At 34.8% G+C, this 13,679-nt stretch overlaps 1 protein-coding gene across 1 annotated transcript in view; it reads left to right on the top strand.

Annotated features, from left to right (window-relative positions):
* LOC107566915 (piezo-type mechanosensitive ion channel component 2-like) overlaps window positions 1–13,679 on the top strand; it is a 64,150-nt gene that overhangs the window by 21,152 nt on the left and 29,319 nt on the right. Inside the window, exons 16-24 of the mRNA XM_016252485.1 lie at window positions 448–624; window positions 700–822; window positions 2,573–2,773; window positions 3,323–3,527; window positions 6,805–7,082; window positions 8,478–8,574; window positions 9,575–9,740; window positions 13,093–13,182; window positions 13,488–13,609. Coding sequence (XP_016107971.1) covers window positions 448–624; window positions 700–822; window positions 2,573–2,773; window positions 3,323–3,527; window positions 6,805–7,082; window positions 8,478–8,574; window positions 9,575–9,740; window positions 13,093–13,182; window positions 13,488–13,609 — 1,459 coding nt within the window. The remainder of the gene's footprint in view (window positions 1–447; window positions 625–699; window positions 823–2,572; window positions 2,774–3,322; window positions 3,528–6,804; window positions 7,083–8,477; window positions 8,575–9,574; window positions 9,741–13,092; window positions 13,183–13,487; window positions 13,610–13,679) is intronic.

Here is a 13,679-nt window from a genome sequence, read left to right as displayed (position 1 = left end):
TAACTAAAATTAACATGAAAGCAGAAAATATAAAAATTTAAAATCTAAGATGATACTAAAATATCATTGCCTCTGAAATTTACATGGCATCTATATTGTTTCTTATTTAAAGACCAACTTATACAGTGAAAAACTATTATATGCGTCTAAAATATAATTTAGAAAATATTTTGTTTGTTAAGCTTGTTTATTTTCATTAATTGTTTTATTCATTTACTCACTCATTTATTCTTTAATATTTTATTTATTTATTATTTATTTTTGTTTGTTTGTTTGAATCTAATGCTTATTTTTTATTTTATCTTATTTTTTTAATTTTTTTTATTTATGAATTGTAGCTTATTTTTTAACACTTGTTTTCTCTCTAAATATTTACACAAATGTGAGAACGTAGAGGACCACATTGTTCACGCTGGTAGACCGTCTCTGGTTCTGTGTCTCTGTCAGGTGTCTCTGTTTAACTATGTGTTCCTGGTGAGCTGGGCCTTCGCTCTGCCCTTCAGTCAGTTCAGACCGCTGGCATCTAGCGTCTGCACCGTCTGGACCTGCGTCATCGTGGTCTGTAAGATGCTGTACCAGCTGACCTCCATCAACCCGTCCTCGTACTCCAGGAGCTGCAGTATGGTGAGTCCTCACTCGCTCACTCGGGACACACACAGACGCTCTGGTTCTGACCGAGTCTGTGCTTCTCTCCTCCAGCCGGAGAACTACACGGACGCTCAGCGCTCAGACATGGCCAGATCTCTGCTCTACAGCGGCCCGGTGGATCCGGCTAACTGGATCGGCTTCAGGAAGTTCTCTCCGCTGCTGGAGAATCTGAGGGTAAGAGCTGCTGAGGTTCAGTTGCAAAATCAGTATAGTGAACAGGATTAATGTAGTTATTACACTCTTAAAAATAAAGCTGCTTAAAAGGTTGTTCACAGCGATGCCATAGAAGAACCATTTTTGGTTCCACAAAGAACCATTCAGTCAAAGAACCATCTCTTTCTTAGCTTTTTTATAATCTGAAGAAGCTTCTTTTGCCACAAAGAAGCTTTTGTGAAACAGAAAGGTTCTTCAGATGTTAAAGGTTCTTTATGGAACCATTTAGACAAAAAGGTTCTTCCGTGGCATCACTGCGAAGCACGAAGTGTGAACAGTTAACTAAAAAAAAAAAAAAGCCTTTATAACAATGCGTTATTTGAAATAAAATAAATGTTACTCAAATAAAATATATGTAATAAAAAAAAAACTCTTTTATTTCCGATAGTTGCCAAGGCAACATTTTTTAAAATCTTAATTTAGTTTAACTTGATGTACTAAAATAGCTAAAACTAAAACTGAAATAAAAATGAATAAAACCTATATAGACAGACTAAAAATGACAGAAGCACACAAACGTTTTGATTAAAATTAAAATGAAAACAAAATATAAAATAAAAAAACTGATTCAAAATAAAACTATAATAGTGTCTCAATGATACTAAAATAACACTGATTGCCACATGGAGAGAAAAAATTAGCACCCTAGCTAAACGTATTACTGTATATCAGCTGTTAGACCTTTTATTAAGCATTTTTATTATGCCTTTCCAAATCATACCCATTCAATTGAATGTTCCTCAGGTTAACTTCACTCGAAGTGTAGTAACATCTACAAGCAATATGAAAGCTCCTGAGCTCAATTTCAGCTGTCCCAGATAAGGGTTTGAATACTTATGCAATGGAATCATTTAAGTTTTGTATTTTGCCAGCTGTGGAAAATAAGTAATTTAATGCAGTTTAACATAAGGCAGCAGCATAACAAAACGTGAAATAATACTTTCGCACGGCACTTCCTATATATAGGAAGATATTAGAAGATGCAAGAGTCTGGTTTCTATAGAAGATGGTTTGATCTGAATAATTTATGTACAGTACTTTATAAATATGCGAGTAAAGGTTGGTCACATTTAGCGTTCAGTTAGTATTTTTGAGATACTATAACATATTTGTGTCTATTTTTATTTTTAAGTTTTTGTAATTATGTTTTGTTTTGTTCTAGTACTTTTTGTAGTTTTTATTCATTTTTATTTCAGTTTTCGTTATTTTTGAACGTTAACTTAAACAAATATAAATGAGAAATGGTGCTTGGCGGCTAGCTGAAGTAAGTTTGTAATATTTTGTTTCATTTCAGTTAATGTATCTTTTTATGGCTTTAGATTCAGTATTAATTTTGGTAAACTTTGGTCACACAAATTCGCTGTGTTGCTCGACAGAAAGCAGCTCGCTTTGAAAGTGATTTCTGTGTGAGCTGTGCATCTCTACACTATTGACAACAGACAGCTTACCTTTTTTGCCTGTAAAATTTAACCAAAATTTTGCTAAAGTGATGCCACGTTAAGAGTCAGAGTATCGTTCTCACGATAACATTTAATCGAGAGATTATCAATCAGCTCCTAATAAAGTTACCAGCCATCGGTGACATTGGCAAATCTACATTATGCCGATTTATACTTGCATTTGTCTCTTGTGGTTGACACTACAATCACTTCAATAGCATCCTTATCCATTTATTTATTTGTTTGTATATTTGTTTATTTTCCGCACACAGAATAACTTACTGATGCTGGCTCTCTTGGCGTTTGAAGTGACCATTTACCGTCACCAGGATTTCTACCGGATGAAGAACAACCTCACCCCTCCGGTCACGAGAACCGTCTTTCACAACATCACACGCCAGCATCTGGACCACGGCATCGTCAACTGCGCCAAATATTTCATCGACTACTTCTTCTACAAATTTGGTCTTGAGGTAATATCAGCATTAATTATACACTACCATTCAAAAATCTGAGGTTGGTATGTGTTTTAATATTTGTGAAAAAGTCTCTTCTGCTCACCAAGGCTGCATTTATTTGATTAAAAATACAGTAAAAATTTGAAAATAATATTACAATCTAAAACAGCTGTTTTCTCTGTGAATCTCTGTTAAACTGTAATGTATTGCTGTGATGCGCAGCTGTATTTTCAGCATCATTCCTCCAGTCTTCAGTGTCACATGATCTTCAGAAATCAGTATAATATGCTGATTTGAAGGAACATGAACGTGTTCTCCCCTTTGAGGGCCAGTTTTGGTTTTGAACAGACACTGATTTACTCTCTGTCTGTGAGACAGTCTCTAATAGATTACCATCTGAAGCTCAGATTGCTAACACACTGTTGAGACAGATAAACCACAATAGAGTGTTACGGTAATGGATCAGGGTTACGTGATGGATATTGAATTTTAATGTGTGTATAGTGATGCTATCAATTCACATATTATTGTCCTGAAACCCGTGGCTGAATGTTGCTCCTCCAGACCTGTTTTCTGTTAGCGGTGAATGTGATCGGCCAGCGGATGGATTTCTATGCCATGCTGCACGCGTTCGGTCTGATTGTGGTGATGTATCAGAGCAGGAGAAAAGCCATCGCCCGCGTCTGGTCCAAGTATTGCTTCTTTCTGGCCTGCATGTTAGCCTTCCAGTACCTGATGTGCATCGGCATCCCTCCTGCGGCCTGCACAGGTGAGTCACACAGGTGTCTGCTTAAAGAGACAGTTCACTCAATAATGAAAATGTGCTGAAGATGTACACAAACTCAGGCCAACCAAGATTAGGATGAGTTTGTGTCTTCATCAGTTTTGGAGAAATGTAGCATTGCATCAGTGTCTCAGCAATGGATGCTCTGCAGTGAATGGGTGCCGTCAGAATGAGAGTCCAAACAGCTGATAAACACATCACAATATTCCACAGCACTCCAGTCCATCAGTTAACATCTGGAGAAGACAAAAGATGAAACTAATCCAGCATTAAGACGCTTTTAACTAAAATATATAGAGTCTATAATCCATAATAACTCTTCCTCCAGTGAAAAAGTGTTCTGGTGTGAATCAGGAGAGAAATCTGCACAGATCAAGCAGCGTTTAAACAGCTCTGAACACATATGAGGCTGGATTCTGATGCGAGAGACAACAGCAGATGCACTTTTTCACTGGAGGAAGCGTTATTATGGATTATGGATGATGGATTTGTCTCAGCTTTTGTCTTCTCCAGATGTTAACTGATGGACTGGAGTGCTGTGGATTACTTGTGGATTATTGTGATGTTTTTATCAGCTGTTCGGCACCCATTCACTGCAGAGCATCCATTGCTGAGACACTGATGCAGTGCTACATTTCTCCAAACCTGATGAAGAAACAAACTCATCTACATCTGGGACAGCCTGAGAGTGAGCACATTTCAAGCAAATTAGAAAAATTTTGGGGCGAACTATTCCTTTAAGATAACAGCAAATTCCCTCTCGGTTATCTTGAAGATGTCCTCGTTTGTAAGTCGCTTCTGCTAAATGACTAAATGTAAAAATGACCTTTTTAAACTTATTTTAAAGTAGTGTTTCTATAACTGTATTAATATTATTGCGGCGATTTTTTACATTTCATTAAATTATTATGAAGAAACTAATGCATGAATTCAATTATTATTTAATTATTTAGTTTTTATTAGTTTTATTTAGCTTTATTTTCATTTAGCCAAAGACTGAAACCAAAAAGGGGAAAAAATCAATGAATCGACACTCAAATAAAAACTTTTAAACTGCACATAAGACCATTTTTATGTTGACTTTTTAATAACAGAATTATGCTTCTATTCCAATTTTGTTGTTGAAATATACACATTTAAAAGTGGCTGTAATAATAACTTGTTTCGTCACAGATTTATTCAAATGTGAATTAAATAAAGAGGACAACAGGTTATGGATAAATATCATTAATATGTAATACTGTGCATATATTTATCAAAAGTAATTTTTATGGCCATTCAATGGCTTTTCTGATGTAAATGTTATTTAAACAAAACAAATTTTTTTTTAGTAACATTTACACACTTTTATGTCACATTTAGTTCTTTTGAAGCTCCATTTCAAAACAGAAAACACATTCATAATCTGTATGTCTTGTGTTTTCTACAAAATATAGACCAGAGGTTCTCAAACTCCGTGAACTTCCAAAGGGCCGCAGAATGGCTTAAAATGAGTTAAACGGATTATATTTCTATAATCGAACTGAATTACACACGTCAGATTTCTCTCAAGAGCATACAGCATTCTGCTCAGTTTTTCCACTTCTTCATCATTACACTTATTAATATACTTGCAGATTCCAGTAAAACCAAATAACCTGCTAATGCATTATGGGTAATTCTGAGGAAACGGTGCCATTTGATGCAAAATGGTTCGGGGTTGAACATTATTAGCAAAAATGGCCTTTCCTAGCAAATATCATCGTATGATTGTTTACAGTCTGTGTTTTTGATGCCAAAGACAATATTTTCCTCTGATAACAGATGAACTTTTGAGCCTGACCAGACCAATATAATAATAACCATATGTGAATACTAATAATGATATATATATATACACTATTACTCAAAAGTTTGGGGTCAGTAAGATTTTTTTTATGTTTTAAAAGAAGTCTTTTTTTTTGCTCGAGTCAAAGACGAAAAAAGGGTCGTCAAGCATAATAAAAGTCCAATACGGTTTCATTTACATTAGAATGTGTCCTAGTCTAATTTTATATTTCTGAGAATCATACATTTTTACCAAGATTTACAGAAGACACCGCTATTGAGCCTGACCAGACCAATATAATAATAACCATATGTGAATACTAATAATGATATATATATACACTATTACTCAAAAGTTTGGGGTCAGTAAGATTTTTTTTATGTTTTAAAAGAAGTCTTTTTTTTTGCTCGAGTCAAAGACGAAAAAAGGGTCGTCAAGCATAATAAAAGTCCAATACGGTTTCATTTACATTAGAATGTGTCCTAGTCTAATTTTATATTTCTGAGAATCATACATTTTTACCAAGATTTACAGAAGACACCCGCTAAAATATCGTTCAGGGTAACAATAATTCATATACCAAAAAAATCGTGATCGTCATTAGAACAAGAATCATTAGTTTCTATTTAAAGATCAGCTACTAAATGCTCATTTACTGTCATTTTAAATCTTCAAACCACAAAGCTTTACCTATGTGTTCGTTTGTAGTCATTTAAAATATATTAAAATTTAAGATGATCACGTATTATTTTATATAGTTTAATAACAACCGGTCAGGATTGATGTGTTTTGCATAAATATAACGGTTACACTGAATGATGATGGAACATGATTTCACATTTTATTTTCACAAACGTTATTTGAAACATTAAAGTAGACACTTACTAAATACATATTAAATGCATACTTGCGCAGCTGTATTTTCAGCATCATTCCTCCAGTCTTCAGTGTCACATGATCTTCAGAAATCAGTATAATATGCTGATCTGCTGCTCGAGAAACATTTCTGATTATTATCAATGTTGAACACAGTCGTGCTGCACAATATTTTTGTGGAAACTGTGATGCATTTTATTTTTCAGGATTCACAGATGAATAGAAAGTTCAGAAGAACAGCATTTATTTGAGATTGGAATATTTTGTAACACTTCTGACACTTTTCAACAATTTAATGCATCTTTGAACCATACGCTAATAATAATCAGCCTTTGACTCGGTTTTCTATTTCATAAAACACTTTTTGCAAAACACAACATCGATGTAACACACCAAAATCTAACAGGAATTAATATTATGGCAAATGTTTGATATTTTAAATGCAGTGCTTCATTTTGCAAGAGATGCGAGGCATTTTGCATTTTGTGTGCAATTCTCGGATTTGTGTGTAAAGTTTAGAAAAATAGAGGCAAGGTTTTGAAAATGTGTGCAAGCAGCTGAAAAAACAAAACTGTTCAGACTTCACCCGTCATTGTCTCTGTCCTCTCCGCAGGTCGTATTTGGACATGCTGAAGGTGATGATGTTCAGCTATCTGTTCTGGTTCGTCCTGACCATCATCTTCATCACGGGCACCACACGCATCAGCATCTTCTGCATGGGATACCTGCTCGCCTGCTTCTACTTCTTGATCTTTGGCGGCGAGCTGTTACTGAAGCCAATCAAAAGCATCCTTCATTACTGGGACTTCCTCATAGCATACAACGTCTTCGTAATCACCATGAAAAACATTCTCTCGGTGAGTATCTCATAAGTCTGCTCGCAGCGAGCTTTCACTCAGAGGTGTGGTAAATTAGCTTGAAATATGTGCTGAACAGCCACGGACCCACATAAATCACAGTTCTGTTTGTAGCGCTCTGCATTTCTGTGGGTCTGAATGCTTTTGGGATTTGATTAATAATTACAAGTCAAGTCAAGACAAGTCAGCTTTATTTATATAGCGCTTTTAACAATACAGATGGTGTCTAAGCAGCTTTACAGTATTAAATAGAAAAATAGTGTCAATGATGCAAAATACACACAACACACGCACACCTGCCTCACTAACCGAAATATGTTGCATAAATGGAAAATATTTCTCTTTTTTTTTTTTCATTATTGCTTCAGGAATTTATACATTTTTGTATTTTTTTTTTCCCAACTTTTTACTTATTTATTTTTCTTTTTAATCATTGCTTTAGGAATTTATTCATTTTTTATTTTTTTCAACTTTTTATTTATTTATTTATTATTTTTCTTTGTAATTATTGCTTTGGGAATTTATTCATTTTTTTATTTTTTATTTTTTCTCAACTTTTAATTAATTTATTTATTATTTGTAATTATTGCTTCAGGAATTTATTCTTTTTTTTCTCAACTTTTTATTTATTTATTTTTCATTTTTCTTTCTAATTATTGCTTCAGGAATGTATTGTTTAAAAAAAATAATTTTCTCTCAACTTTTAATTTTTATTAATTTTTTTTTCTTTGTAATTATTGCTTCAGGAAATTATTTAAAAAAAAAATTCTCAACTTTTTATTGATTTATTTTTCATTTTTCTTTCTAATTATTGCTTCAGGAATTTACTCTTTTTTTTTTTTTTTAATTCTCAACTTTTTATTAATTTTTTTTTTTTTTCACAAGTACATTTTGTAAACGTTAATGATTTGTTTGCTTTTTGTATGTAAAGGAATGGGGGTGCTGCTTTTCTCATTCATTCGTTGTGCTCTAATACAGTCAGTAAAATGAAAAGATGTTATTCTTATCCTATAATGAAATACTTGTGTGACAAATCACTCAAACTTCAAAGATAAAAGTTGATAGTTTATGTAATGCTCCTGTTGTTAGTGTTTTTAGACCAGTGTGTTTTCTGAATGAGAGTTGTTGCCAGTGTTCTGGTGAAACAAGCTTATTTTGAGGCCTATATGAAGTGTTTTGTTGGTCTGAGTGAGTTTTGGCCAAGACACATGTTGGTAATGCAGTCTGTATGAACAGTTTTGGAAAGGTGGCTTCAGTATTGAACAATGCTTGTTAGCAGTTGAAAATCAAACTGTAAAGAGGTTCATCCGAAGCGTGAGATATCAAAGAGAAGGTTTAGGTTGTTGTGGATGTTCTGCTGGATGTGATTGTGGCTTCTGTTCTCTCGGCTCTCAGATCGTGGCGTGTGGATATATAAAAGCGCTGGTGGCCAATCACTGCTGGCTGATCCAGTTATTCAGTCTGGCCTGCACTATAAAAGGATATTCAAAGCGTAAGTTATGCCTTCATTTCCTCTTTGGTTTAAAGAATTGAAGGCTCACTTTCTACATTCGCTGTACATGTTCCAGTGCTTTCTTTTTTAAAGCTTTACTGCCACAAATCATGTCATGAAATGTGCTGAAAATGTGCTCATCCTTAGACGATCAGAGGTGTAGCTGAGTTTGTTTCTTCATCAGGTTTGGAGAATGTAGCACTGCATCAGTGTCTCAGTGCTCTGCAGTGAATGGGTGCCGTCAGAATGAGAGTCCAAACAGCTGATAAAAACTTCACAAGTAATCCACAGCACTCCAGTCCATCAGTTCACATCTGGAGAAGACAAAAGCTGAACACATCCATCAAGAAACATGAGTCTATAATCCATAATAACTCTTCCTCCAGTGTAAAAGTGCATCTGCTGTTGTCTCTCGCATCAGAATCCAGCCTCATATGTGTTTAGAGCTGTTTAAACGCTGCTTGATCTGTGCAGATTTCTCTCCTGATTCACACCAGAACACTGACTCACTGGAGGAAGCGTTATTATGGATTATAGACTCTATGGTATTTTAGTTAAAAACGTCTTAATGCTGGATTAGTTTCAGCTTTTGTCTTCTCCAGATGTTAACTGATGGACTGGAGTGCTGTGGATTACTTGTGAAGTTTTTATCAGCTGTTTGGACTCTCATTCTGACGGCACCCATTCACTGCAGAGACACTGATGCAATGCTACATTTCTCCAAACCTGATGAAGAAACAAACTCATCTGCAAACTCTCTCTGATGACCTGATCTTTTGGGTGAACTATCCACTTAGACCCAATGAATAAAGTCTGTTTTGTTTTTTGTTTGTTCATCTAAAGAATAGTTTTGAACCACTCAGATTAAGAAAACCATTTTTATAAAAAGCCACTAATAAAATAGGACGGAAGAGTTTTATGAGCATTAATGGTTAACTCATTCTAATGACTGAAGCTGTGTCAGGCAGAGCTTGATTAGGTTCTGATGATTCTCTCGCAGCGGAGCAGAATGCAAATAAGCAGTGCGAGCTGCCGAGTGACGAGGCCGGGATCATCTGGGACAGCATCTGCTTCGCTTTTCTCCTGCTGCAGAGACGAGTTTTCATGAGCTACTACTTCTTACACGTGGTAGCTGACATCCGTTCCTCTCAGGTCCTTGCCTCCAGGTACACATGCTCTGCATTACTGCTGTCTGCTTTTCATTCGCTTCTCGTGTTTGCCTGCATGTAATCATCCCAGTTTAATTTTATTATCATTCAGGTACTATTATAGTTGTTTTATTTAATTTAATTTAATTTTATTTTATTTTATCATTTGTTTATTTTATTTCATTTATTTTTCTATGTCTTTATTTTATTATTTTTTATGTTTTATTTTATTTTATTTTATTATTTTTTATTTTATGTTATGTTTTAATGTAATTTTGTTGTGTGTTTGTCATTTTTTGTAGTTTTTATAACTATATATATATATATATATATATATATATACTGTATATATGTTGTTATTTTAGTACTTAATGTTAAAATAAATTAAAATGAGAAATGTTGAAATGTTAAAAAAAAAAAAAATTCTGTTAACATTTATTTTATTTTAATTTTAATTTACTTTTTTTTTTTTTTTTTTTTTTTGTTCACTTTCTACATTCGCTGTACATGTTCCAGTGCTTTCTTTTTTAAAGCTTTACTGCCACAAATCATGTCATGAAATGTGCTGAAAATGTGCTCATCCTTAGACGATCAGAGGTGTAGCTGAGTTTGTTTCTTCATCAGGTTTGGAGAATGTAGCACTGCATCAGTGTCTCAGTGCTCTGCAGTGAATGGGTGCCGTCAGAATGAGAGTCCAAACAGCTGATAAAAACTTCACAAGTAATCCACAGCACTCCAGTCCATCAGTTCACATCTGGAGAAGACAAAAGCTGAACACATCCATCAAGAAACATGAGTCTATAATCCATAATAACTCTTCCTCCAGTGAAAAAGTGCATCTGCTGTTGTCTCTCGCATCAGAATCCAGCCTCATATGTGTTTAGAGCTGTTTAAACGCTGCTTGATCTGTGCAGATTTCTCTCCTGATTCACACCAGAACACTGACTCACTGGAGGAAGCGTTATTATGGATTATAGACTCTATGGTATTTTAGTTAAAAACGTCTTAATGCTGGATTAGTTTCAGCTTTTGTCTTCTCCAGATGTTAACTGATGGACTGGAGTGCTGTGGATTACTTGTGGATTAACAGATTTTTATCAGCTGTTTGGACTCTCATTCTGACGGCACCCATTCACTGCAGAGACACTGATGCAATGCTACATTTCTCCAAACCTGATGAAGAAACAAACTCATCTGCAAACTCTCTCTGATGACCTGATCTTTTGGGTGAACTATCCACTTAGACCCAATGAATAAAGTCTGTTTTGTTTTTTGTTTGTTCATCTAAAGAATAGTTTTGAACCACTCAGATTAAGAAAACCATTTTTATAAAAAGCCACTAATAAAATAGGACGGAAGAGTTTTATGAGCATTAATGGTTAACTCATTCTAATGACTGAAGCTGTGTCAGGCAGAGCTTGATTAGGTTCTGATGATTCTCTCGCAGCGGAGCAGAATGCAAATAAGCAGTGCGAGCTGCCGAGTGACGAGGCCGGGATCATCTGGGACAGCATCTGCTTCGCTTTTCTCCTGCTGCAGAGACGAGTTTTCATGAGCTACTACTTCTTACACGTGGTAGCTGACATCCGTTCCTCTCAGGTCCTTGCCTCCAGGTACACATGCTCTGCATTACTGCTGTCTGCTTTTCATTCGCTTCTCGTGTTTGCCTGCATGTAATCATCCCAGTTTAATTTTATTATCATTCAGGTACTATTATAGTTGTTTTATTTAATTTAATTTAATTTTATTTTATTTTATCATTTGTTTATTTTATTTCATTTATTTTTCTATGTCTTTATTTTATTATTTTTTATGTTTTATTTTATTTTATTTTATTATTTTTTATTTTATGTTATGTTTTAATGTAATTTTGTTGTGTGTTTGTCATTTTTTGTAGTTTTTATAACTATATATATATATATATATATATATATATACTGTATATATGTTGTTATTTTAGTACTTAATGTTAAAATAAATTAAAATGAGAAATGTTGTAGCCGGAAAAAAAAAAAAAATTCTGTTAACATTTATTTTATTTTAATTTTAATTTACTTTTTTTTTTTTTTTTTTTGTTTGATTGTTGTAATGGTTTTAATTTGAGATACAGTTTTAGTTTTAGTTGCCTATAATAACCCTGCATCTCACATTATGTTGTGGGTTATTTTTTTCTTAATGTCAACGTAATATCTTCCTAAAGGGTTAGTTCACTCAATAATGAAAATTAGTCCATAAATTACTCACCCTCAAGTCATCCTAGGTGTATATGACTTTCTTCTTTCAGACGAATCCAGTCGGAGTTACAGTGGGTACGGAAAGTATTCAGACCCCCTTAAATTTTTCACTCTTTGTTATATTGCAGCCATTTGCTAAAATCATTTAAGTTAATTTTTTTCCTCATTAATGTACACACAGCACCCCATATTGACAGAAAAACACAGAATTGTTGACATTTTTGCAGATGTATTAAAAAAGAAAAACTGAAATATCACATGGTCCTAAGTATTCAGACCCTTTGCTCAGTATATAGTAGAAGCTCCCTTTTGATCTAATACAGCCATGAGTCTTATTGGGAAAGATGCAACAAGTTTTTCACACATATACTTAGGACCATGTGATATTTCAGTTTTTCTTTTTTAATAAATCTGCAAAAATGTCAACAATTCTGTGTTTTTCTGTCAATATGGGGTGCTGTGTTTACATTAATGAGGAAAAAAAATTAACTTAAATGATTTTAGCAAATGGCTGCAATATAACAAAGAGTGAAAAATGTAAGGGGGTCTGAATACTTTCCGTACCCACTGTATATTAAAAATAGTCTTTGATCTTTCAAGCTGTTTAATGCCACTCAGCGGGTGTTGCATGCATCAGTCCAAAAGAAGTTTTCTTACAAAAACGCATGGATTCGCTACAGAAGGCCTTTGTTCACCCTCTGGAGCCGTGTGAGTTTTTTAAATGGATGGGCGCTTTTTATTTAACTTCTTTTGGACTGATGCATGCAACACCCGCTGAGTGGCATTAAACAGCTTAAAAGATCAAATACCATTTTTAATATAGGTCCGACTGGATTCGTCTGAAAGAAGAAAGTCATATACACCTAGGATGACTTGAGGGTGAGTAATTTATGGACTAATTTTCATTATTGAGTGAACTAACCCTTTAATTGTCACACAATAAAAGACAACATGACAGCTTAACAAAACAAACTGATCGTGATAAATGAATATGCAGATAAAAAGCACTACAAAGAGTCCATTTGAAGCGGTTTGATATTTTAAAATGTTATAATTTTGTTATGAGAGCATTCCAGGCATATTCAGACTGTGGTTTGTTTGTTTCGTGTCTCTGTTCCTCTTTGTTTGTCTGTCAGAGGAGCGGAGTTGTTTCAGGCAACCATTGTGAAGGCGGTTAAAGCCAGAATAGAAGAAGAGAAGAAGTCCATGGATCTGCTGAAGAGACAGTGAGTTCAGTGCGAGACTCACAATGCTTCATTGTTCGCTGCCAACTGCTGCATTCCCTTTTCACGCAGTCCTATGAAATCATGCGCTGATTGATGCATGAACACACATTAATGAGACACACAGATTGCTGCGTATTGCTTTTTCTCTGTCACAGTGTTTCTTATTATTTATTCAGCATTTTTAGCCCCTGAGAGCCGCTGGTTAACCAGTGTTCAAGGGAACAGCTAAATTAGGTCAGCTCAAGCAGACAGGCTGAGGACTCAAGATAACATCTTCTCCGTTTCCCTCTGTCTGTTTCTCTCAGGATGGACCGCATCAAAAGCCGACAGCAGAAGTTTAAGAGAGGTAAAGAGAGGATGCTGTCTCTGGCTCAGGAAAGTGGGGAACGCCACTCAGGTGTCACGGAGGAAGAGGAGGAGGATGAAGGTATATTTACACGAGAGCATTTTGGACTTATTAGGGCCCGAGCACCGATGGTGTGAGGACCCTATTGGAA

This window comes from Sinocyclocheilus grahami, unplaced genomic scaffold, assembly GCF_001515645.1.
Source record: "Sinocyclocheilus grahami isolate Dianchi unplaced genomic scaffold, SAMN03320097.WGS_v1.1 scaffold1112.1, whole genome shotgun sequence".
In the NCBI taxonomy this organism is placed as follows: Eukaryota; Metazoa; Chordata; class Actinopteri; order Cypriniformes; family Cyprinidae; genus Sinocyclocheilus; species Sinocyclocheilus grahami.
The sequence above is the reverse complement of the archived record's forward strand: the minus strand, read 5'-3'. Positions and strand labels throughout refer to the sequence as shown.